We start from the raw sequence: 25,544 nt of genomic DNA, 5'->3' as shown, positions 1-25,544 counted from the left end.
ATACATGTCGTTTGTATAATCGTACTTACATAAGATTGTCTATTTCTATCTTAATATGTAGTTGGAAATTACATTTACACTCTGTGTAATGTTCATAGCAAAATATATGGAAAATCATTTAATCATCAAAAAAGGCAAATCATAATAAAATATACATGTATAAAAAAAAAAGGAGTAATGCAAATGCTGTATTTGCATTGCCTCATGAGAGCATATGTACTGTACGATTAAATTTATAGTATCATTGTGATCACATAAATTACCAGCTATAAGACTAGGAACCACATACCTCAAATTTCTAAAGAAAAAATTTAACCGAACGCATCCTAGAAATATACCTGCATTAAAATCCAGTGTCAGCTTTTCTATTAAAGTATAAAATTGTACAACTTAAGAGTCTATATTACAGAATGTACATATTCTTATGTGTCCGTAAATTAGCGTCTATCCGTACTGTCGCTAGATGTCGAAAACATCTTCGAGTCTTTGAATCGGTTTCGTAATGAGAATGAGTTACAATGGCAATTAAGGCACCAGTTTCTGACGATCAAATATCTGTTTCAAAATGAAACTAGTGTAAGTACAGTGTATCTTCGCGTTCGAGATGATACGGCAGCATTTTCGATTAAGTGTTCAATGATCTATTTCGTTTGGTTGCCGAGTAAAAAGCACGGGGATACCCATACACCGGATCGAACGTAGAGAACGGTCTTATGGGTGTTATCGGAGTTCGCGGAGTAGATATATTTGTACTGTTGATTGTAGTCGAGCATGGGGTGCTAGTTTTCTTTAGTTGCGGAGGACATTTGTCAGCTGCAACACATATCAATATTATTATTATTATTATTATTACGAAGTAGTATAAAATAATGATTTTTAAAGCAATAAATTACGTACCAAAAACTGTCCTGTTCTTTATATTCAAGTCAATATTCGCCATTTTATTCTTCCATACTGTTTCAAGAAGAAATAAAATATTAATAAAATATGCGTGTATGGAAAGTGAAAAATAATTTGCGGTCAAACCAAGGGAGTACGTACTGTAGAAACAAGTTATCACAACGACCGCAAATGTTCCGAAAGTGTAACGATGGAAATACATATAGTCCACCCAATGAATACCAGACAGCGGTATGAAATTTTCGTACTTTGTAACGCGCACGAAAAGCTGGATAAAAAAACATTAATTATTAGAGGCAAATAATGAATTCATAATTCACTATTTAACTACTTACAGATATATTCTGTTTCGTGACATCATTTGCAACGATAACTTTTTGGCCTTGAATTTCATCATGACTGTGCATTAATCGTAACCTGTATTGCATCGTTGACTTTGAAATAAACTGGCGTGCGGTTACGGTCATTCCGTTCGGTACATCGATCTAAACACAAAAAACATCACAAAAAACATTAAACGTTTAAAAATATACTCTTGAATCATGTTCTTCGGAAAAACTTCAACGTACTGTGAGATGATCTAGCACAGACGGCAGCCCGTAGATTTCAAGTGTCGCGGTTGGAATTGTCTGAGAATGAATATTAATAAAAACAACTTCTTTAGCATCTACGTAGACCGGCGGTAGATATGCTACTTCTAATGGCGCAGCCTCGATGTCTTTACTTTGCGCACTGACTTGAATGCGGCTTTCGAACGTGCTAGAAATTATGTTCGGAGAGCTCATAGGTATTACGTCGCAGTAATAAAATCCTGCAAGGAAATTACATCTGTAGAAAAGTAATGCATTAAATGCTTCCACACATTTTGGAGTTAAATACCAACCGGTTGAAATATCGAATCGTGGTTTAATGAGGAACAAGTCCTTCACTCCCACAGTCGAAGTGGTTGGAACCAGTTGTACATTACAAGTGTAGGGAAACGAGTTCAAACTAAACGAAGTAAACGTTCTGCAACCACCTAGACCTCTGGACAACACATTGTTCTCTTTAACTTGCTCGTCTTTGCTCTTGAGAACAAGAGGAACGCTGAACGTCTCAGTTCCTGTGATGTTTCGACCCCTCAATGGGACGATGGAGACCTGTAAGAATGAAATTCAGTCACAAATAATTAAAGAAAAATTAGTCACAAAGATCTAAAGGTATCTAAATATTTTCAAGTAGTAGCGACAAGCGGTACCTTTGCAATAGGCTGAATATTGACTTCAATTTCGCCTTGCATGTGCGTTGCAAGACTATGTTTCACAACCGCATAACCCACGTTCTTTGCTCTTCCTATTCCCGTGATGGGATCTACGGTCAAGACATCGGGAGACGATGATTGCCAATAACCAGGATCACCATCAGAAGATAGAAGCGGCATTGAGAAGCATACTATGTCACCCACGGTTAGCGTCGTCTACAAATATAGAATATTAGGTCAGTGCAAAAGTTCGTGTCGAATTAAAATGTTAGGTCAGTACAAAGAATGAAAAAATATTTAAAAATTCCGTGGACTACCTTTGTCGGGAAGACTATATCTCCAATCATCATGTGCACATAATCGAACATTCCATTGGGATATTTTTCATTGAACGCCTTTACAACGAGGTCCCCGTTTTCAATGAACTTGGCGGAGACTACATTCTTAGTGTTCATAGAAATTGAGGTCAGGTCGGCGCGATTTAGCATTGTTTTAGCATTCACTGCGGCAGCATGGAACTTCGTTCCAACATTGTCATAATAATCTAGTGCGTAGTCCAACTCCATACCCTTCGGCAACATGTTCAACTCCTCTCCGTTTCGAATTCGCAGAATTGTTTTCAACGTCAGCATCATGTAGTGAACTGGCTTGATCTGTAACAAGGTAATTTAGTTAAAAATAACCTTTATATTTGGCTCGAATCGTGTATTCTGGATCTTACCTCAACGATAATGATCATCGACTGCTTCAAGTTGTACGCTTCGGTGTTCGTGACGGAAATGACTATCTTTCCACAGTTGTCGCCGGCTCTTACAATACCGTCTTTGTCAACAGTTGCAGTCTTCGATGCTGCTGTTAAATGCGTGTCTTCCGAGTCATTGCCATGCATCGTTGACAATATCTTGTAGACGGTAGAGCCATGTCTGTCACGGTTCGTTTGCAGTTTCAACAAAGAATTGGGAGACATTAGTATCACCGGCACAGTCGAAGGCAGTGTAGGATACGTTAAACGCAGCTCTTCAAAGATCTCAACCTTAACGAACGTAGTAAACGTTACATCGTTCTTAAACCCTGCTAATATATTACAGGGCATAGTAACATTTAAATAAATTGTCGCTAATCCAGGTCCAATTGCTTTAGCCCTCAAAGACACTTCGTTCTGGTACCTGATATTAATACCAGTCCCTTCGTACATATTGTGCAGAGTGACCAAGTTGGAGTCACTGGAGGACCACATAAAGATTAATGGCAGTTGCATAGAGCCTATGATGAGCGGCGTTAAATATTCCGGAATCCCAAAAGCCCAGAGAGGGAACGTTGCACCAATTTTTACTCTGCTTGTGGGAACAACAATTTTTATACCTTCGAGGTACAGCACATGAATATCGGCGTAGTCCTCAGAGTAGATGACTTTGTTCCCTTTAGCATTGAGTCCAATGGCTCTGACAACCAGCTTCGTTTGTCCCACTGCCTTTCCCTCGAATATGCCATAACGATCAACGCTGAGAATATCATTGCTTTTAGTAGAGAACTCGATCTCTGCGTTCGAAGGACCTCCGGTGGTCTGGACCTGATAAACAGTTCCCACTAGTATCGTTAAATTCTTTGGGAAAACTCTCAATGGAAGGAAAACCTGAATAGTTGCCGATTCACTCTGAATTTCTGTGTCACCTCCTTTGTTAATGAAAGTTAGCTGCGATTCTCCCTCTGCCATGCCATAAATCATGTACAACAGTAAGCTGTAAGGAGGATTGCCGTGCTCGCTAGCAGGCAACTGTTTCACTTCTATGCATTCGTTGTCGACCTCTGCTTTGAATTCTAACGCGTTCAAAGATGGCAATTTTAAGATGTGACCGTTTGTATCGAAGAGCTTCAATGCAGCTACTATGCACTTCCCTTTCTCAATTTTATTGACCGTCTCTATTTGTATGACTGCGAGCTGCTGTACCTCGATGATAGCCTCAGCCGGCTTTGATGGCAAACAGAGGTCCACCAACGCCAAGTTTAGTATCCCCGATTTCTTCGGAGCGATGCTAATCGCTTTCGTTGACTCCAAGTAGCGAACATCCGCGACGTCGTCCACGCTCAACACGAATTCGTAGTAACCGGAGCCTTGGCTGACTTGTAAGTAATATTTTGCATTGGGGTCGTTCAGCACCATCAGTTTGTTTGGATTGATGCTGGTGTCGTTGACTAAAACTATTTCTATGGATGCTTGTATACGCGGAGTTTCCTGGATCCTCCTTTCAGTCTCAATTGCAAATGGTGGCCACTCGGGGATGATCTTTAACTTATTCAGAATATACTTCTGGTAACCAGTGACGGTGGCCGTTAATGCTAAAGAACCAGAATGCTTTTTAAAGATAACGTTTTGGTAATAGTGCTTTGGTAAAACCACGTTCATGTCCGTGACCGTCTCTTCTATCGAACCCGAAGACATTTCTACAGAACCTATAGACGTAGGCTTCAAATTCCAGTCGATGTGCAAGCTCGTGATGTTGTCGAAGGTCCTACCCTCTTCATCTTTCACGAGTACAATCAGTTTCAAGCTCTTATCGCTGTGCGCCATTATCCTTTCCGTGTTCAGACTGATAGGGCAGTTCTTGCTATCTTTGAACTCAGGCTGTAGGTAAATGTGTCTTGGCTTGCCACAAATGATTCTCACCGTTTGTGCAGCGTATGTGCTTTTGCAATTCGGTAACAGAGGAACGTTTGATATAGTGTACGTTAATACTACGTCGCCCAGAGCCTTGCACATTACCTCAACCACCGATACCTTGTACAATCCACCCACCAACTCCCCGTGCTCTGTTACTTCAATAATTTTCTTCTCGGACACCTGGACCTTCCGCAAGTAACTCTGAGGTTTGTTGGACCACGGATGAGGTCCTCCTTTGAAAATGATTTTTCTAGAAGTGCCCACAGCTAATACAGACTCTCTGCTATTCGGATGCACCACCTCCAAAGGCTCGTAAGCCGACACGGTGACGTTATCGGTTAAATATTGACCATTAGCGTTATATACTACTGTTATTTCGGACGTCCCAACATTCTTACTCGTGACCGCTATCACAGCACACGCGGTGCTAACGGGGTCTACAAGTTTACTGCCGTTCTGCCTAAAATTACCATCCGGAATGTACGTTTCAAAATTAATATCTCCGCAGTCGCTGAAAGGTATCTCCTTCGAGTCCGTCTCGTTAATTAACTTCCCATATAATGCGATATGGAGATAAATCAGTTCTCCTACCGCTGCTTCCATATTGTACTCCACCACTTTTAATTTCGACGGTGAGAGAACGTATACCTTTGCCGTGTCTTTATTGTATTGATTCCTTGTCATCGCGACACTTATATCCGTAGTTCCAGCTGCCAAAATTCGAATACCTCCGTTCTGGGAGACGGTCACTATGGACGGATGCCTGCTGGACCATACGTATGATCCATCACCTCCGCTTGCTTTTAAAACTATGTCGTACCGGGACTTGGCTTTGAAGTCCCATGGAACAGCTAATATTTTAGGTTGAATGGTGACCGGAGTGTGAATCAGAAGCTCAGCTCTTGCGGTTGGATGCGAAGCGAGCGAAATCTTTTTACCGTGTTTATCAATTATACCGTAAAGGGTAGCTTCGACAGTCATTGTCCCACACATGATAGGTACACCTACGGCGTAGGTACCGTTCTGCGTTATCATTTTCGGGTCGAAATACTGCTCGTCTATCTTCATCACCACCTCCACACCTTCTCCGATGTGAAACTTATGGTCTTTATTGTCGTACAACTCGACCACGATCTCGTGAGTGTGGCCAAGTATTAATCCCCAATTTCTGCTAGGCAAAACTGCAAGAGTAATGTAAGCTACATAGTTTACGGTGACCGTAGCGGATGGCAGAATAACAGGATACTCATCGCGGACGTTCTTGTCGTGCAAAAAGACTTTGGTGCGCCCTAAGGATCGAGCATACGCGAAATCGTGATCGTTATCGATTTCTAGTATGTTTGGGTTCTCAGCTTCTAAATAATACTGGCTGGATGGCAAACTTATCTCTTCTAAACGGCCCTGACGAGCTTGCATTATTTTGTATTTGAAACTATCGTGTGTCATTACAGTTATGTCCGATGGAATGATTATTAAATTAGCTATTACGATCAGTTCTACTTCTATCGGAGGTACATGCTTGTATTCTGGATACGGCAGCCTCACCGACACCTTTGCAGTTCCAGTTTTTATCCCCTCCAACAATACTATGTGACCTTTCTTGCCAATCACATCCAAAGCAGCAACAGTTGGAGGAGTCTCGTATTGCGACTCCTGGTAAGTCATGAACCTTAAAATATCGTTTGCAGTTTTACCATCCGACATACGTTTGTCGGCATTCTCAATGTTCCAGAGGAATTCCACTCCTGCTAGAGTGGTGAACTCATTTCCTACAGGGACAATCCATAATTTAACAAGTATAATAATCTGAATGTAATATAATAAATAGATTTAGATGTAATTGTTTACCTTGTTCATCGTAGGCTCTCACTTCGAACGCTTCCGGTGCTTCTTCTATGTACAATTCTCTGGTTGTCGTGACAAGATTCAAAGAATAGATTGCGTCGACTATAACATCGCATCTTAAAAACTGTCCTGTATTCACATCCTCTGCTAAAACTATTGCTGTGTTTCGACTGGACTCCCTCGTTATCGTTTGAATCAAAATAGCTGAAGAACAAGTCCTCTCGACGTTTTCATTAATGGGGATTAGCTGAATGATATCTAAGCGTGACGTTGACCTGAAATTAATATATAAGCTTTGTTGTAACACCTGGGAGAATAGAATTTTTTACTTTCACGGTATCTAATTTAGAACGTACAATAGTTATATCACAAATTGCAGTCTCTTTTTTCATATGAATTCTTAAAATAAAGATTACGTTTACGAACTGGTGAAGGTTATATGAGAAGTTATATATACATATATATATACATGTATGAAAACAAACTAGAAGACTAAAATACTGATGATAAAATTATTCGGAAGTGAACGACATTTGTATACGAGTAAACGACAGTTTAACAAAATTAACATAACAAAAGAAATAACGACTACCATTGATAACAAGCACCGTCGGTGACTTCTAGCGTGAAATTCACAGCGAAATCATTAAATACGGGCAACAGTACTCTTGGCACGTTTAATCTGTGCACCGTAGCATCTGACACCATACAAAATAAAACGAAAAACACTATTAATGTCATTATTTTAGCGGACTCTGCCACTGCAACGGCAATGCTCTCACGTGTATTCACTACGGCCTGCTAAAGTTGGCGGTCTCTAAATAGCTTTCAAACCATAATGCATTTCTCGATACGACTATCGACACCTTGGTCGATTCTCGAATCGCACTTTTGTTTCGACTATGTTCAACTTCAGAGAGCACTCTATCGTTTTGCTGCCAGAGAGGAAATGAGAGTGCTCACGCCCGGGATTCTGCAAACAGCGCCAATCCTCGTAGTGACGAAACGCCCAAGCTTGTAGCCGATTAGTGTTCAGGATTCCTCCGCTGGGTGGCGACACGTACATCTTCCGGCAAAATCTGCAAACAGCGCCATTACCTCGTAGTGGCAAAACGCCCAAGCTTGTAGCCGATTAGTTTTCGGGTTTCCATCGCCAGGTGGCGCTGGCGGTACGGTTACTCGGTCGGTAACGTTTGGCTAACAGTTTGAGCGTTTTGCCGCTACGATCTAGTGGCGCTATTTACAGATTTTCAGGAGCAGATGATTCCTGCCGCTTATTGCACTTCCGCTTATGGGAATATCGGCAAGAATCATTTGTTCTGTTCTTTAGGGGTTTAATTATAGCATCAGACTACGGAAACGCCTAAAAAACGAGTCATTTTAGTTACTGAGTTCTAATGGTAGTAATGATTTAGGTAATATTAAATAAATAGAAAATACTGTGAGTTATACGCACAAAGTTTATTTGCATTGTTATGTATTCTTACATCTGTGAATTTCACTCTTATTTTCAGTAATTTCCGGCCTGTTCATTGCGAAACGAATTTAAGTCGCCTATGCTTAGATTTTCCTCACTTCAATCACGGTACAGCGATCGTGCGAGTTATAAATAATCATTAACACACAATAGACTCAGTGAAATTTATTAGAGAAACATTCAATCTTAAAACGTAATCTGACAGCAACGTCGCGGCGAATAGAATTTAACCGATCAAATAGCAACACGTGATTAATGACTACAGTATAATGGTAACGACAGAACACGCCTACGCGGTCATGTACGACATTAATGCGCGCAAACCGTGAGTAAAGACTATGATAACTCATGGCCGAGTAATTAACTCGCAACTTTTGCGCCGGTACGCAGCACATTAACCAATACAATTCGTTGATTATAAAATGTACTACGAATTACATCTACGATTTACATGCGCCATTTAAAAATTCTTACATTTAAAGGAGAAAGCAATTATTCACATATCATTGTTCATAATTTATTGGGTTTTTCTACCTCGGGTGACTAGATAATGTCGCAATTTCATGGTTGTGCACAAACAAGTTTACTCCAGAATCAGCAATACATCGCGGATCGTTATACAAAATAAAAATTGTTTGCATCATTTGCGAAAAACAGGCGTTAAATATTCTTTTCTTGATAACTTTAACACTAGAACTACCAGAGGAACAAAAAAAGACTGACTTAAAATTCTACGCCGTATGATTGTTGAAACAATGCACGTTTTATAGAAAATTATTGAATACGTTAATTCACTCGAATTTATGTTACAATACACACCTGAAGTTTCGATTTAGTGAGATTTTGTAAGTTTTATCAAATTTTTGGTTATCTTACTTTAGTGCTCGGTAGTTTTGCTGTTAATAAATAAAAAAAAATATAATAAGTTTTTAAAATCTTTCTACTATTTTAAATTAATTATTGTATTTTTTAAATTATCGTTTTATACAGTTATGGGAAAGAGCGGAATAATATAGTAATCATTTCTTATATCTACTTCTGAACTTCAATGTATGAAAGTTTAATTTTTAAAAAATAGATATTAAAGCTTTCTGGTAGACCTATCTGTTCGCCGAGGAAAATTGTAGAGCGACTTTCTCGTTAACCCTGAAATAGAAAGATTCCACAACGTTCTAAACAACGTTTCGATGTAAAAAAAAGATCTGTGAACACGAAATCTTCGTTGTTAGACTTTGCACGCTTACACGGACCAGCCATGGTTCACGCTATAACTGATAATTTAAATGCTATATGCTTTGAACAGCAACTATGAACACAACGAACCTAAAGAACACCGCGGTAACGTGTAACAGGATACATACATGCTAAATCGTGGCAACGAGAAATTAAAAATTCCATGGAGGATCTTGTACATAAATAAAACACTTTTCGAAGCATAATCATTTGGACTTGATAAAATCGTAGAAACTTTAAAATGTTCGTATGAAAATACTGTTTAATCATCGTATTTGTTGATATAAATGAAATTCTTCTTTGGTATCGGCATAAAATACTAAAATCGCGTTAATTAATTTATCGTAACGACCGAGGGAATTAATAACATAGATAATAAAACAATTATCCCCGCAGTGTGTTAAACTGGTTGCAACACTTTTTTCTAAGACCAACATTCGGCGCGCCTTAAAATAAATATATCTGAATTATAAAATTTGTAAACGGTAAAGTACGCTTCATAGACAAACTGATATCAAAGTGATCATCGATAACTCCACGCAAGTTAATAACAACTGAACGGCCCTTCCGCTCAAAGAAACTTTTTGTTATAATAAGGAACATTATCTTTGCAAGACCTTAATTTAACAAACAAAAGTATACCAAATGTTAACTAACGTTTTAGCCTCTTGTAACTCATTTATCATAAGAAGAGGCAAAGATTGATAGAATCAGAGTTGAGCAATATGTAAGATTATTAACGATTAACAATTGCAATTTAAGTATTTGATCACTCATTGCAATTAACGAGTAAATTGTTCGTTCAACTGACGTATAATCTCAATTAACTGCAATAGATATTTAATAATTTCTTAGGTGAAATTATTGATTTAATTATATTATATTAATATTTGAATATAAATTGCAATTAACAATTCAGTTTTCAATTCAACTGATGTGTAATCGAAATTACTTGCAGTAGGTATTCAAGCACCAATAGAATGACTAAGTTAGTTGTTTAATCGTCGATTGGATTGTTAACTATTAAAATTCATTTCTCGAAGAAACAAAATTTGCATAATATGTGTTGTAACCTTAGTCAAATAAATATTACAACACTATTAAAACATGTTTCTATTGAAACTTTTTGTTATCCTTTTAGATCAATTAAAAACCAACAGTTAATGATCAATTAATACTTCTTCTTATTACGTAAAACAATAAAACAAGCAGTAAAATAAAATTTAATAAAATTGTCATATGAGCTTGCTGAAATGCTTTTGAAAAACGAGAAGTTTTTCTTGTTTGATAGTTGTTAGAATTAGATCAAAACAACCGCGATTTCTAACGATCCGATTACGATTAAAAATCACAAGCATTAACAAATCAATCCAATTAAAACTTTTAACCGATTAATGCCCAACTCTGAGTCAAACCACATTCCAACGGAATTAAGCACTTTCAAATATAGTAGAAGGGGTTAACTGGCCTGTGCAACCCTCGAAGAAAATGAAATCAGACAAGAAAGCTCGTTAGAACACAGTAGAAAAGATGTCGGCTCCCGGTGGGTCTTCCCGTTCGTTTAATTCTACTTCTTACCGTGTTGGCTTCTTAATATTATTCAGTCGAAAATACAAGCAAGAACCCGTAAAATGTAGGTGCCAATTCTGACGCAAGTTCTTTGCCCTTGTGTCGCGCACTCCTTCCTCCAGTTGTTGCGATTGTCTTGTCGCTCTTTCTTCCCCGATTTCGACATCGTACACCCTCGGTTCTCGTAAATGTTTGCAGTGATTCTAGGAGCACTCGACAGCCTGGATAGTGGTCCAGCAACGGGACTTCTCAGCTGTGTAAAAGAATATCAGTTTACAGAATTTTATTTATCACTACACCGCAGGTGAGACCAGCGTCGAAAGTATTAGGTCAGTGCAAAAAGTTCGTGCTCGATTAAAATACAACCAGGAATTGACCACGAACTAACCTACAATAGCAGGGAGCAAAAATAACATTGTTAATAATTCAAAATCTATTCGTACCATTCGGATACAATAAACATTTCAAACATTTTTTGATAAAGTCAACAAATAATGAGTGATTTCAGGTGGTAATTTTTACTGACTTACTCTGTATATGCTCTTGAATTTTTAATAAGCTTTCTTTTGAATAATTACTAATTTTTAAAATAACAACAAGCAGCGGCTAACAAGACCTGTTAGAAGTTATTCGGGAGACTGACCTTGACAACGTATGTATGTCAAGGTTTAGGTCATCGAATCTGTCTCTCCTAAAGTCGATAATAACCAAATGTTTTATTTATCGTAATCTTTATGATCATATATCGTACACTTATGATTATATCATATGTATCAAGCCTAATCATGTTTTTCTTTGGTATTTTTTTTCTATTATTAATTATAGGTGCGATATTCGTGTTGCTCAAGTAATTTGAAACACTCCAAATAAATAGATGTACTTCATTTATTACTAAGCTTCATTAATGCGATTCATTGTATTAAATTCGTTGGTAAGGATATTAAATTTATGAGCTACTTCAAAGTACATTGTTTGCTCTACAATAGACTCTACAAAGTTGCAATATGCAACAGAACGAGTGAAACCGTTTTTAATTGCAATTGCACAACTGATTCCTAGTTAATATTGGCGTATTGACTTTCGATGATAGATTACCACGAAACATGAGTTTGTGACACGTGCTATTGTTGACAGTCCCATCTTTCTGCATCTCTTTAAGCGTACACTGGACTTCTGTAACTCTTGCGTCTTGTCCGTCATCGTACACTTTGTAATAACGGACAATTTCGTTAATGGAACCTTGATATAAAATTATAATTTCAACACGATTAAAAGTTACACGAAAAGTAAAAAACCTTCATCCGAATGCTAGTGTGCCTCGCGACAGATTATCGCCGACTGAAATACTTATACCGGGGTAACCGCATTTCGTAAAAGTTGTATTTGAACAATCTGTATGATTAGTACATCAAAGGACAGATAAAAGAGCAGTGCCTGATAGTAATCAGGGACATTATTTTCAGTAATAAGATATGGGCTTACTTTCGATAAGGAAGTACGGTTCACTTCCAACATGGGTACGAAACGATTTCAAATTACATATAATTTTTGCGAATGCAAAAATATGGGAACATCTTAAAATTTTGTAAATATCCGGGCTGTAAAATATCACTCTGCGGAACAGGTAAATACTGTCCATCATCCATTTCGTGTTTTGAGGGCCAATAGTAAATTCTTGGCAATTTTAATATGATAAATACGAATTTGAAAACCATTTTCTCCCCCAGTAGTATCAGACTGTAGAAAATTCAATTTTCAACTCTAAGATTTTACTGTTAAGTAAATATAAGACAAGACTCTTAAAGTCTTTTAATTTTCTCAATGTTTTAAATTACACTGATTTATCAATCAAAAATTTATCGATAGATTACAATTATTTATCAATAACGCTGATCGCTGTGAACGAAATCGATGAAACTTGTGTCGAACAGAAAATTCGCGCGACATGGAACATTACCATGTTAACGCTATAATGGTCAATATACATATACTTCCTCGCATACCTCTTCTCCATCCTGTGTTTGAGTATGTCCGAGGATTCTGGCAACGATGGCGGCGGATTCCTCGCTGGAGAGTATTCCGCTCGCCATGGGGCCTTCGATGAACTCTTTATCGGTCATAAGAGGATACCGCACGCTGTACCAAACCTTGTCGGACAGCGCGGACCTTTTGTTGCTCGCCGATGGTTCGATTCCGTGTCTTCGGCATTCGGATGCTGCCCACCTCTCTAACGCGTGGAACAGGATGGATTCGTTTTTCAGCTTCAGGGTGTCGCGGCATGCTAATTGTTCTACCTCCGTCGCGTTCAATTCTTCGAAACATTCCTGGCTGAAGATGACCCTCGGATGCGAATCGATTTCCTCCAGGCAGGCGAGAAGAAGCCGCGTGCATGCTTCAGCTACAATTGCAATGGAACTTCAATGAAAGACTGATCAAATTCGATAAAATTCGTTGTCGCAATTCTCATCCACGTAAAAGAAGAACAGGCGGAGATGCTTTCTGTGTTTAGCTCGAACGAGGGCTAAGACGTTTAACACTAGATTTACGGGACCCGTCAAAATGGCGGATTCTAATGTTTTTAAATTGCGAATATTGAGATTGTAAAAATGCATCCGTGAGCAATTATTTAACAAATTGATTTCTTTAGGTATATATTATTAAAAGAGTGGCTACAAACATTGATAGATACATTCATGTTATTTTTATAAAATAATGTAAAATAGTAATTTTTAGTGCTGCGTAAACCTAGTGTTAATATAGGCGGTGCTGGATGAAACAGTATTCGAAATAAGAAATAAAAATATTTTCTACTTCTAGATGGAAATACTATTTGAAACATTTATTTGATTTTACAAATATACGTACAAGTAAGACGTATTTCAATTATATATCTTTTCACACGAACTTCAAATAGATATTTTAAATTAATATTTCTGGCATTACACCGATCGGACAATACAGTATACATAGTACACGAATGAAATTCTCTATGAGGTAGATATGTTTTGGCATTTATAATTACGTTTCTATGAGCATCGTGAAGCGAGCTTGAAAACATGAAACGGGGTGTTACAATACCTATTTCGCCAGCATCGTCACCAGGGGTTGGCGGTGCTGTGGGTACATTGAACGATCTCGAGATGTCCGATGATATTGGGCTCGCGTAGAGATTGAGCCCTTGATAGATCTCGAGTACGGTGCTCGGGTTTAGGTTCTGTTCGAGATACTCGACAGCAAGATACACCAACTCCGGACACAAGTATTGGTGAGCTGCGTCGAGAGTGGCCCTAGCCGTCGTCACGGATTGGAAATTTATCGGCTCGCCGAGAAGATATCTGTGCAGAAAATCGATCGGCTTCAAGCTAACGCGAGAGAACCACGCTTGACAACTTCACCACTTAACCAAACCATTTATCCTTACAGAAAGAAATGAGTATGTCTAAATTTGCAAGATGATTCAATCGATTCTTTAAGTAACACAAATAATTTATAAATATCTTCAAATATTCCCGTTGGCACGTGTCAAGGTAACTTTCAGAAATTCTTGATAATATATCTGTTTTTTATACGCGTGTCTTAGGAAACGGTTTTCCGTAATCGGCATTTGCAACGCTCCTTTCTGGTCGACCGAGGCCTACTCAATTTTCGTTTACAAGAGATCACCAATGAGTATGTAAGCAGGAAAATAATCCAGAAGTACGCGATTGTACCGGATATTACAAGCGTCCACAAACACGCGGCCGACATGATGTTAACACAAAAAGATACCTAGCAGATTTTTTCAATATGTATTTGTAATATTTGTAAAATGTTAAGTCGTGTTTTAGGAATAAACTGTGGATTTTTATACACATTTATGATGTTTCAAATATAAGATACAAGAAAATGTTTCCATTAACTGAGATGAATGATCGAATTAACGTATTTTTACGTCATTTCAATGTCGTCGGTAATTTTTTTAATCGCACCTCTTTTTTAATCTCCCAGTTCAACGACCTAGGACACTACCATCTTGAACTGATACTGTGTGCAGAAATTAAAATAAAATGACATCAAACTTAAATGCGACTTTTATTTTATTAAGTGTTCAAAGTGGTGACCCTACCAAGGGTAGGGCTAAGGACCCTACTATTTTATTGTTTACTATTCTTTATTTATACATAAAGGCCGTTGCTTGTCAATTTCTGGTAACCAGCGCGGATTATTATTGCTCCAATAATTTATATTTCTTAAATTCATTTTTCCATGATTTGAAAATGGAACTCGGATTTCTGGACTCAAGATTATTTCAAGGTCATAGTGTCCAAGATCGTTGAACTCGTCTGTTTTGAAATTTCTCGTCACTTTTGAAATTTTCGTTTCTCCTTCATACCAACAGAGAAAATCAAGTGTTCTGTTTTTCGTGACTGATCCTGTACTTCCAATCATTAGCTACTTGATCGCTTGAACGTTCTATCGATTGCTGTAAAACTGTATGTTTCTTGTGTTACATTCAAATGTATATACATGTAAATATCAATATTGATGTTTTAATCAAGTGGTAGTCGATGCGATTTACCTGAACAGATAATCGAATGCACGCTTCTCCACGTGCTGCAGCTGAAGCAAAGGCGGTGGATCGCTAGGTGCAGGTGCAAGTGGACCGATGAGCATGGCGCGGAATAATTCCGACTTCTCGGCGAGTCGTCCTCTTTCTACGCAGTACCTCCATGTGTCACCAGGTAGACCGGCCTATATTTATTCGAAGATAAAAGCATATTTTCCCGTTTATATATGGATGAGTGCAACATTGTTAATGGATTATTAACCTCTTATCTGCCATTGTTACATACATGGAACATGCGACGATTATCTTACCATCTAACTATTCAACTTTTAGTAGAAATATATTTCTAGTTACTTAAATGACGATTCAAAGTCAAAAGAGGATCCTTGTAAACATCGATTACTATATCGTTTACTTCACGATGTGAAAAAGATTTTTTCAAAAACTACAATTGATCGGAATTCCAGAGAAAATACTAAAAGTTGTATTTTACAATCTTTTTTATTTTGGAAAAAGCCTACTTGGCCCCCCGCGGTAGTGGGGATTATTCCGCGACATTTATCATCCAGGCTTCGACGACATATATCGTGAATTCACTGTTTAGAGAAAAGTTGTTCAGAGTCATGACCTCGACAACATATTAAAATTCCGTCGAAATTTTCCCCATAATTCCCCAAATCTCTTACAATCGAATAAATGGCAGTTCTTCTTTTTATAATATCGTACCTCGAGCACCACCATATTGGAGCCAGCAGATTCCGCAGCCTGTAGTGAAATTTCTTCGGTTGTAATCAACGGTTGCTGAATCATGTCCTCCGATGAAATTCGGAATAACGTTTTTTCTTTGGAAGAATGCCTCGCCATCAAAGGAACGATTATTCCATTCGTGTAAATCCGGTGCCGTATGCACTTTTGAATCTTGCGCCGTAGTTTCTCAGACTCGGAGCGAACGCATCGCGAGCCTTCACCTGCAATCAAACGAAAAAGAAACCTGACATTTCCCAGATGCAGTCGCAGACAGAATATTAACACGATACCTGGGAGAGAAAGAAATTGTTTATTTTGCTAAACACCACCCTGTACATTCTCCGAATATATTTTTTGTCGTTCGAAACGTGAAGCCGAATGTGGCTAATCAGCCTTGGAGGGGGTCGTAAATCAGGCACCGAACCTAACACTCTTGGACTTTGAAAAGACCTAGACTCTGGACTTGAAAGGGCTTTTCATTCGTTTCTGAAGCGGATTTCGTTCGACAATAACCATACGACGAAAAGGTCTTAAATCTTAACGCTTTGAATGTATGGCACACAGTACACCCCCATCCACAAATATTAGAACGTACTGTGTGACCGAATTTAATCTTTAAATGAAAATTACTTGGACACTATCTGCTATATAAAAAAAATAGTTTAGATAAGAAGTGAATGGTTTTGAGGAAGCCACGATCTGGTATAAATAGTTTCTTTATTAACGGACGCGTGTGAGTCACATGAAGGCGATATGCGTATTACTATGTAAATATTTTAGAATAATATTTCGTAAATATTTAGAATAATAGTATATTTAAAAATTTCATCGAATTACCATGAGATCAAAGAGCCCGCAAGCTTGTCTATAGATTTGATTTATTAGAGATTGAATTAAATACCGGAAAGTTTCTGTAAAGATAAAGAAAATCTTCGAACTGGTTAGTTAAATTGATAAAAATAGCAAATTGTTAAAAGACACGACATTGTTTTCATTCTTTTATTTGTACTGATTTTAATTAATTAAGGTGGATCACTGTTACCAAAAGAAGGGTGTGTGACAAACTGTATGTCGCAATCATATCTACCAAGAAAGGCGGTAATACTTCACGCATCTTTATTGTGTCTTTCATGAGTCACTTCTTCAAATGATTGACATGCGATGATGACCGACCTTAATGAGTTCGATTTTCATTTTTATATATTTTTATCGAGATGCATGTGGCTGTTCAAACAAGTTCAGTGTTATATCTAAATCATACAAAGGTTTGGCAGTGTTTGCGACAGATACTATAATATCTTTCGTTCGAGAACTATTTACCTGTCATTAGCAGTGATCGATGAATGACAGAATCTGTAATTTTTATCTATAGCAAAGACTAATAAATTACTTTTTATTCCTCGCCACTACACGTAGTATATACGTAGTAAAAACATAATAGCTAATATATCATAATTGAATGATATATTTCATATAGTAGCAAATGAGATTGAATTAGAATAGGAATAGAGATTAGATTTTCTTTTAGATACTAATTTTTCTATAAATATACATATGTATAGATAGATTCTTTGTATCGCGTGTATCTTACCGTCGTTGTAAGCAACTGTCATTTTGGCAATATGCATCAGAATCCTGTCAGTTTCGGGCAACCAATTTCATAAGTAACGAATAAAGCTTCCAATCCATTAACTGCAACCTACGTAATTAACATCGACTATCAATCAACACGTCACTCGATTTTACTTGAAACACACTGCGCGATACAGTAAACAATTCGGGTATTCCTTATTGCTGTAGGCTCTCACTAAAAACGGAAACACCTTTTCCACACTACAAAAATCCTTTGTCAAACAAGACTGTTCACTTTCTGAACACACTGTCCTTTGCGATACACCAACATGTTCTCATTTTGTTCTGAACAAACCAATTATACAGCCGGTTCAATTTTAGCTCTGTTTCTACAAGATAAATGTCATTATTTACTGCATCATTTTTAATCAAATTCGCCAAAATTGTCTCTACGGTATTATGAATCAATTAATTTGCAAGAATAACTGCAGCTTCTCTGGCTCCAGAAAAATTCCGCTATGTAATTCCACCACTTTTAACGAATTTCGCCAAAATATTTTCATCATATAAATGAATCAACTAGCGGAAATAATTTTGCATTAACTAACTCTTCTGACGTTAGAAAAATTTAAATACACGATTTTTTATGGGTTTCACCAAAATGTTTCAGCTATAATAGAAATGAGAATCTTTTCTCTTGGTTCCAGAAGAAATTCTTTATAAAATGCACGATTTTGAGACGAAATGATCGACGGGAATAATTCTGTTTGTTTTTAGCTCGAGAGAAGCTGCAGGATATTTAATAAAACACGGAAAAATGTTCTTATTGTATGAAAAATAAATTGATTGACAGAAGCAATTCTGGCATTCTTCGCCGAAGGAAAATTGCACTATCCAATGAGCGATTTTGAATGCAAAATAGAGAACGAACTATGTAAAAGCGATGGAGACTGGAGAGAGCACTCAGTCACCCTTCCACGACGAGCAGCCTCGCTCGACTGACAGATCGATCGTGCTCGTGGCGACTGCCATGAATGAGTCAGTCCTCGTGGGATTCACTTTAATGTAAACGTATGCGCGTTCGCGTTTATCAACTGCGACGACAATTATTTATAAACAATGGGTAAAGGTCCCGGGGCAACGCATCGAAGAATGTCGGAAGACTATGAGAACAGACCTTATCGATACCTTGAACTGTCATCGAGGCACTTCAGAGCGACAGGATGGGAGAAGGATACAGTTTGCTTTACGACGCGACCATGGGAAACAAGGGGAATTCGGCTATTCGGTCAAACGAATATTTTATCTTGCGCCAAGTGGTCAAAGTTTATTTAGCACAACGTTGAAAATCAAATATTTCATTCGATGCAAGAAGTTTTAGAACTAGTATTGTATCTGAAAAATAATGAAAATGCTAGGATTACGTCTTAAAATATGTTATTTCTTCCAATTTATTTTCTTTATTTTACATATCTTTACTGAAAATGATAGTTTGTATTCGATATACTTATGAGTTTAAATTGTTTCCTAATATACATTTTCTGTTTATATTGTTTATTGTCAAACTGCAGTCTATCGAATTAAGTAATTTGTGCTTCGATGACTGTAACTAAATTCGCAAACATGAAACGTGTAGCAGGAAGGGATCGTAGAATGCTTACTACATATCTGTACGCCGAAACACTGACATCTCCAAGAGACACAAACAACGCTTACCTTGCCCTCTGATAAGGTGCACTTGAATGCAAAATGAAAAAGCAGAACGACAATATTTGATAGTGCAACTCAGACGCAAGGTAAGGCTTTCTACAAAAAAAAGGACAACAAACAAAACAAACTCACTCTTCTTTAAAAGATTTTTTAAAAGATATTTAGTTTTCTTTTGTGACCACTTATCACATGCCTCCTCTCGAGCAAAGATATAATCGTGAGACGATGTTAATAATATTTTGCATTTTGAGTGAATAATTAACAAGTGTTAATTCATTAGGATTTCCGAGAAACACGTGAATGCGTCTATTTTAGTAGCCTCGACCAAGGTTACATGAATGTTGTCATATGAAGACAGCCAAAATAAAGAGGAGATTCTAATAATATATACAATACGTACAAAAGAAAAAAGAAAACATTTTTTAATATGGAATAATAAATTGAAACTCTACTATACATATTTCTTGTTGTATACTAGTCTCATTAACAGGTACATACTTTACATTGTAGGTACTTATATTGTTATGTTTGTTATGTAAATTTACTTAATGTCTACCAATATCAAATCTGTGCAGAATGACTTTCGGAGAACTGAATGACTTTTATTCCTTGAAACGTGTGAAGTGCAAGTCTTAAAAAAATCGTTATCGCTTGCGGGGTCTTGCAAGACCCCTTGTAACTGAGTGAATCACACGTTCGCTAAAATTAGGGTCATGTGAGTCAAAGAGTTGGAGCTGCGATTCCTATCGGGGTCCAACAATTTTAGCAAAAAAATCTCTTGTTCCAAGAGCATCGTTCCAGAAGAGAGCAATTTCAACCACGAAAATCTAATCACAGGACTGTGTGGATCTTTTGTATCATCATATTGATTCATATCATGTTGATAATATATTAGCCGAAAGTGAATGTTGCTTTGTTTAATCAAATTTTACAGAAAATCATCAACGTTAACAAGGCCTGACTGCAGACAGATAATTAAATTAAGCCAGCTTTCACACGGGCTTGTAATTTAATTAAGATTGGTTAGGCGCGCCCGCATTTCAGTAAGGCACGATAAATGTAGCGAGAGCACAATAAGGGAAACACGGTTATGTGTTATGAGTAATTAAAAAATGTATCTTTTTTCTGTTTCAGCTTTGTCTATGACTCTTGTGTTTTTACTCTGCCGTACACGCACCGCCAACCGATTTTTCAACTCTAGTGGTTGATTTTTTGTAGCAGACTTAACCTAACAAGTTATGACAACAGCAATTGATGTGCGCTTGAGGTAATGGTCTATTTACTTATGTAATACGGTGTAATAACAATCATAACAAGCAAGATTGATGCATAGTTGAACTCGCGAAGACGTAGGTTTTTAGATTATAGCCTGAGCTAGTATTTAATCTTTGTAAATGCACAACAACGTAGAGTATTCAATGTCGTACATTGTTATTTTAGTTATTCTTTAGTTATTATATAGATTGTAATTATCAAAAATCGCATGTTTTCTTTGTTTAGACCGTCACACAGTGCGGCATGCGATGGACAAAAATCAAAATAATGAGTTAATAGATCAGTTAATTATAATTATGATAAATGTGCATATTAACGTTAGACAATATCAGCGTCTACTTTCCATAGACGTCATTTAATAGTTATTTCTGCAGTGAGCGCAGTGGAGCAAAGTCAACTTGATTTGGCCATCCCCCATTAAACGAATCAAACCCACAATAGTGGGAAGCCTTCCATTCGATTTACTTTCGCCCGCATGCAACTTCTTTCTCATGTACTTAACATAATCCACGCAATGATTCTCAATTTATTGACATTAGCAACAGTACGATTTATTTTGCTTGCCATACAAATCTTCTGTTCAAACAAATTGTGCCCCGTTTATTACAATAATTCCGAATTTGGTATCACAATTTATATCCTATTATACTGTATTTTATATTGCTAGAAAAATGTTCATTTAGAAATTATCATTCGTTAACGATTTCACACAGTGAACTCTTTCTTAATTACTTCTGTCGATTGTTCTCAGTTTTTAAATCTCGTAATAAAAAGTCTGAAGATAATTTACACGCGTTTTGTGCGTTCCGAGGTAGGCTCTTGTTTGCGATAGTTCGTCATGCTCTACTAGATTCGACGGTAAAAGTCTACAAAACAATGACAGTATACGGCGTCGAATGAAACATGCGCGCAAGAAACGTAGGAAAGGGTGACAGGAAAAAACAGCGAATCGAAATAAGAGCGTACGACAAAACCTTGAAGTCACAATGAACGTCTCTTGTATGCAGAATGCTTTTCATTTTGGAGAACTGAAATCGTCTTTTGTGGACGCATCCTGTTTTCAGAGAAACAAATGTAAAATTCATCGTCCATGTCGTCATACTATAATGGTCGATTTCAACTATGGAATATGTCATCTTCTATGCGATGAAAGAAAGATATAAAAGATATGAGCTAGGGTTAGAATGGTTGAAAAGAGAGAGAGAGAGAGAGGGACACGAATATGTTGATGAAAGTCCCACAAAAAAATAATCAAAAATAAAGAAGTTTTGTTATTGGATTTGTAGTGGTCTCCTGGTCTCACAACGATATACCCGACCCGTATTATATTTACACCGAGGTCACTCGAGCTTTGTGGCCTCTCACGAGGTACACCCTGCGGCAGTGGGGATAGCTCTGGAACTTTTATCGGCTACATATTTGGACATATATCGAGTAGAGAATATTCAAACTTCTACCATTTTGCAAGTATAAATGGTGAGACCATCGTACTTCGATTTCTCCATAGAATTATTATCTGAGAACTCAATCAAACATCGGACATACCTATTTCTCGAGTTTTGGCCAAGTTTTGACAATTTTTTTACAATAGTATGGAACTAGTATTGATCGTAGAGAACGAAAATGGTCGACGCGAACAGCGAAAATGTGCGAATTTAATTGCCACGTGTGGCGCAGCCGCTGTCTAACAATAGCAAAATGTGCGAAAATTAGTTGTTAACAGAATTGCGCTGCATCGATAAAGCCTTGAAACGCAGCTGTGCTCTTTTTCAAGGTCTACCGTGTCTTTTCAATCAAATGTGCCAGAATGTGTTCCAGTCGTGAATTGCACAACGCTTTCTTGTTCGTTAAATTGCGGAAGACTTCGCTGTTTAAGATATTACTTCTCACCTTTCGCTCCATGCTCGTCCTCGAAGAGCTTCTCTCTAAACGGAAGTAAACGCATGTTTGTAAGGTCAATATGCGTGGCCGTATGATTTCGGCAAAGCTTGAATGCGTAGGAAACGATCCACTCGCTGGCAACCCACAGCAAACTGCACCCGAAACAGTCAAGAAGCGTCGACCCCATTGTGTTTCGGTGCGAAAATAGTTTAGGTGTCATTGCTTGGCTACACTCAACTTTAGCACTTTGCTTCAACGCAGCAACACAGTGTTTATATAGTGAAAAAATGTTGAACGTTCTTCTAGATGTATAAACTTTTATTACTCCTTCAGCTGCGAAAAAACTTACTTTTTCAACTAAATTTCCAACGAAAATTATAAACTAACGAAATTATATAAAATTATAACTAAATTTCAACAGATAAACGAGTTTCAAATCGCCATCTTTTTTTCATATATCCATTCAATTAACTTTTTAACATCCAAATAAATAAAAGCCCACATTAAAAAGATCGTTTAATTTTCCTTAATTCCTGTAATCTTTGACGAATCAAGCGAAATACAAAAATCTATCCTTTCTTTCAATCAGAAAATGTCTGCGGATTCATTGATCTATGAATCACACAACTTTCAATTGCTGTTTCTGAAACTGCAATATTTATAATTGAAAGTACAAAGAAAATGTTGCACGACGTTTCAAGAAATAGAAGATAAAAAAAGACTTCAGTAATAGTTTCTGTCTAGACAGAAACATCAATCAACTAAATTGCAGTTGTTATCATATCATGGGGTGGCATGCACTTGCATAGGTAGGTCAATAAAATTAATTTTTCAATAATTTGTTTATGCGTATAGGTGCTACACAAATATCAGTAAATGTGAGGATCCCATTGAAATTGTACTTTTAAAAGAAGAATCAAAAGTAATTAAAAAATAGATAAACTGATTTAGAATTAAGTTTTGTGCGGTTATACTTTTGTAGTACTTTAGAATACTATAGAAAACCTATCAGAATTATTTAGTACTGGACATAAACAAGGTTTAAACATTTATTTTCCTATAATTGACATACAATCGCAAGAATTGTCAGAAGATTCACAAACGAAACAATCTCAGTAAGGGCGTGTGACCGATTAAGTATTAATACGCTTTCATCAGGTGAAGTGTTAACCGAATCGTTTCTGGAGTCAACAAATCAAAGTTGTTTTCACAGTTGAAATCGCGTGGAACGATGCGTCGATGGCGCAGCTGAAGGATTAAGAGAATCACGGTACACTGATTCGTTCACTTCGAGGGAACCATCGATCGGCTGATCACAACCAACGCCGGAGACAAGAAGATGGTCCTCGCGTCGACGAAACCGATTGTACTGTGTGGAGCTAGCTGTCTTCGCCAAAACACGTATCGCGCGAAAGTCACTTGAAGAATGAATCAAGCGGCAGTAAGTCGATGCGCTTTTGTGGTTTCAAAAGTGACCGCCAGTATCCTGTCTACAAGAAATCACGTGATAAATCTTTTGTACGTTGATACAGTCACGTGCTAGTCGAGCCAAAGCTTCGAATAACCGTGCAGTGCTGTGAATATGTATTTATCAACTTAAGCATATTGTCTGTATTATTTTCATTAATCAAGTTCTCTATGACCATCTTTATTTTCCTATCAGACTCCGCGATATCGCAGGCGTAATTTATTATTATTATTACGCACAGCCAGAGCCAAAATGGTAGTACACTTTTTCACCCATTTGTACACAGGGTGTTCCAAAATGTTGTATTTCCCTGGAAAGGGGTAATTCCCGAGGTCATTTGAAGTAACTTTTTCCTTCGAGAAAATGTTCTCCGCGGCTTTGTTAAGGAGTTATTAACGAAAAGCACGGACCAATCAGGGCGCGACAAAAGCAGACGGAGAACGGTAAAATCTGAAGTGATATGAAGTCGTATAGGTGCGACTGAAAATCGAACGAATGAATAAATATTTATTTGCTTATTTTGAATCAAATAATTCGCTAAATTCACTATTTATTTTTGTATGTCATCGATGTGTTTCGACTGTGTCAATGTGACACACGAGATTTGTGATATATTCACATTTTCATATTGAGATACGAAAATGAGGGACGTACAAGGGTTAAAGTAGTGGCATTTTCAAATTTTTAAACGATAAATCTGTCGGATCAATTGCACGCGGCCGAAGATTATGCGAAACATAAAAATAGACGAAGCGTCTTATCCTTTATCACGCGCTGTATGCACAGACAGGTATACAGTGACAGGAAGAATTATACAAGAGCGAGTTGCTTGACTTTTCTGAAAATATTACGTGGCAACGAACTCGCGTGAGAAATCGTCACGTCGAGCAACTCGCGTTCGAGGTATCCTTGTTCGATATCGAATCAAATCGTGTTTCGAGAAAGATGGCAAAGAGTTATATTACACAACTGTTCCGACAACTGCAATACAGTCGTGGCAACCTTGATACTAATATGCAATTCGTTTAAAATATCCTATTTCCCCAGTGCCAAGGCAGAATTTCTTACCACGAACGAGTAACATCCGCAATCAATATCCTGTTGTCAATTGCAAACGGAAAATTAGTGCCTGTTGTTACCGTGAATCATAGCGTTATTTCTACTGTTACTATTTAACCGTTAAATGCGTGCACTTTCTAGCAGCAATAAAATCTTAAAGAAATCTTTCAAAGTTAAACGTTTAATATGTCCTATATATTTCACTGAATCGAAAATATTTTAAAAATTACTATTTTGTATGTATTAGATACATTAGCAACCTAATTTAAAAACGGTAGCAGTATTTGCTTGCTTAAAATCCACTGTTTCTATTGAAAATTTTAGATGATTGGAAAATCCTAATAGCAATATAGAAAATCGGAG

The 25,544-nt window shown here is 37.3% G+C and overlaps 2 protein-coding genes across 3 annotated transcripts; both read right to left on the bottom strand.

Annotated features, from left to right (window-relative positions):
- Positions 1 to 105: 105 nt before the first annotated feature.
- Gp210 (nucleoporin 210) lies at positions 106 to 7,564 on the bottom strand. The gene is made up of 11 exons (XM_076802189.1): positions 7,237 to 7,564; positions 6,648 to 6,919; positions 2,862 to 6,568; positions 2,458 to 2,793; positions 2,138 to 2,356; positions 1,784 to 2,039; positions 1,470 to 1,711; positions 1,236 to 1,385; positions 1,042 to 1,168; positions 898 to 954; positions 106 to 813 (listed from the first exon to the last, which is right to left on the bottom strand). The coding sequence occupies exons 1-11, from the start codon at positions 7,383 to 7,385 to the stop codon at positions 626 to 628; spliced, it is 5,703 nt and encodes a 1,900-aa protein (XP_076658304.1). The 5' UTR covers positions 7,386 to 7,564; the 3' UTR covers positions 106 to 625.
- A 1,484-nt stretch (positions 7,565 to 9,048) lies between these two features.
- Positions 9,049 to 22,975, bottom strand: Axed (BTB/POZ domain-containing protein axundead). 2 transcript variants are annotated; one of them, XM_076802201.1, is made up of 6 exons: positions 22,664 to 22,975; positions 16,196 to 16,437; positions 15,482 to 15,654; positions 14,002 to 14,258; positions 12,927 to 13,321; positions 9,049 to 11,176 (listed from the first exon to the last, which is right to left on the bottom strand). In XM_076802201.1, exons 1-6 carry the CDS (start codon positions 22,872 to 22,874, stop codon positions 10,955 to 10,957), a joined length of 1,500 nt encoding a protein of 499 aa, XP_076658316.1. In that variant the 5' UTR covers positions 22,875 to 22,975; the 3' UTR covers positions 9,049 to 10,954. The 2 variants fall into 2 exon arrangements, with proteins under 2 accessions (XP_076658316.1, XP_076658317.1); XM_076802202.1 differs by lacking the exon at positions 22,664 to 22,975 and adding an exon at positions 17,808 to 18,213.
- Positions 22,976 to 25,544: the final 2,569 nt, after the last annotated feature.

This window comes from Halictus rubicundus, chromosome 16 (assembly GCF_050948215.1).
Source record: "Halictus rubicundus isolate RS-2024b chromosome 16, iyHalRubi1_principal, whole genome shotgun sequence".
NCBI lineage: Eukaryota > Metazoa > Arthropoda > Insecta > Hymenoptera > Halictidae > Halictus > Halictus rubicundus.
The sequence above is the reverse complement of the archived record's forward strand: the minus strand, read 5'-3'. Positions and strand labels throughout refer to the sequence as shown.

What these genes read in the sequence shown, in the direction of transcription:
- Axed (XM_076802201.1), bottom strand. Translation starts at nt 22,874, where the DNA reads ATGACACCTAAACTATTTTCGCACCGAAACACAATGGGGTCGACGCTT. An exon ending in GGACGAGCATGGAGCGAAAG is followed by an intron (nt 16,438 to 22,663) that starts GTGAGAAGTAAT and finishes GTTTGATTGCAG; the next exon opens with GTGAAGGCTCGCGATGCGTT. An exon ending in CCAATATGGTGGTGCTCGAG is followed by an intron (nt 15,655 to 16,195) that starts GTACGATATTAT and finishes GAATAAATATAG; the next exon opens with GCCGGTCTACCTGGTGACAC.
- Gp210 (XM_076802189.1), bottom strand. Translation starts at nt 7,385, where the DNA reads ATGACATTAATAGTGTTTTTCGTTTTATTTTGTATGGTGTCAGATGCT. An exon ending in ACGATTCGATATTTCAACCG is followed by an intron (nt 1,712 to 1,783) that starts GTTGGTATTTAA and finishes ATTTCCTTGCAG; the next exon opens with GATTTTATTACTGCGACGTA. An exon ending in CTGTGCTAGATCATCTCACA is followed by an intron (nt 1,386 to 1,469) that starts GTACGTTGAAGT and finishes TTTTGTGTTTAG; the next exon opens with ATCGATGTACCGAACGGAAT.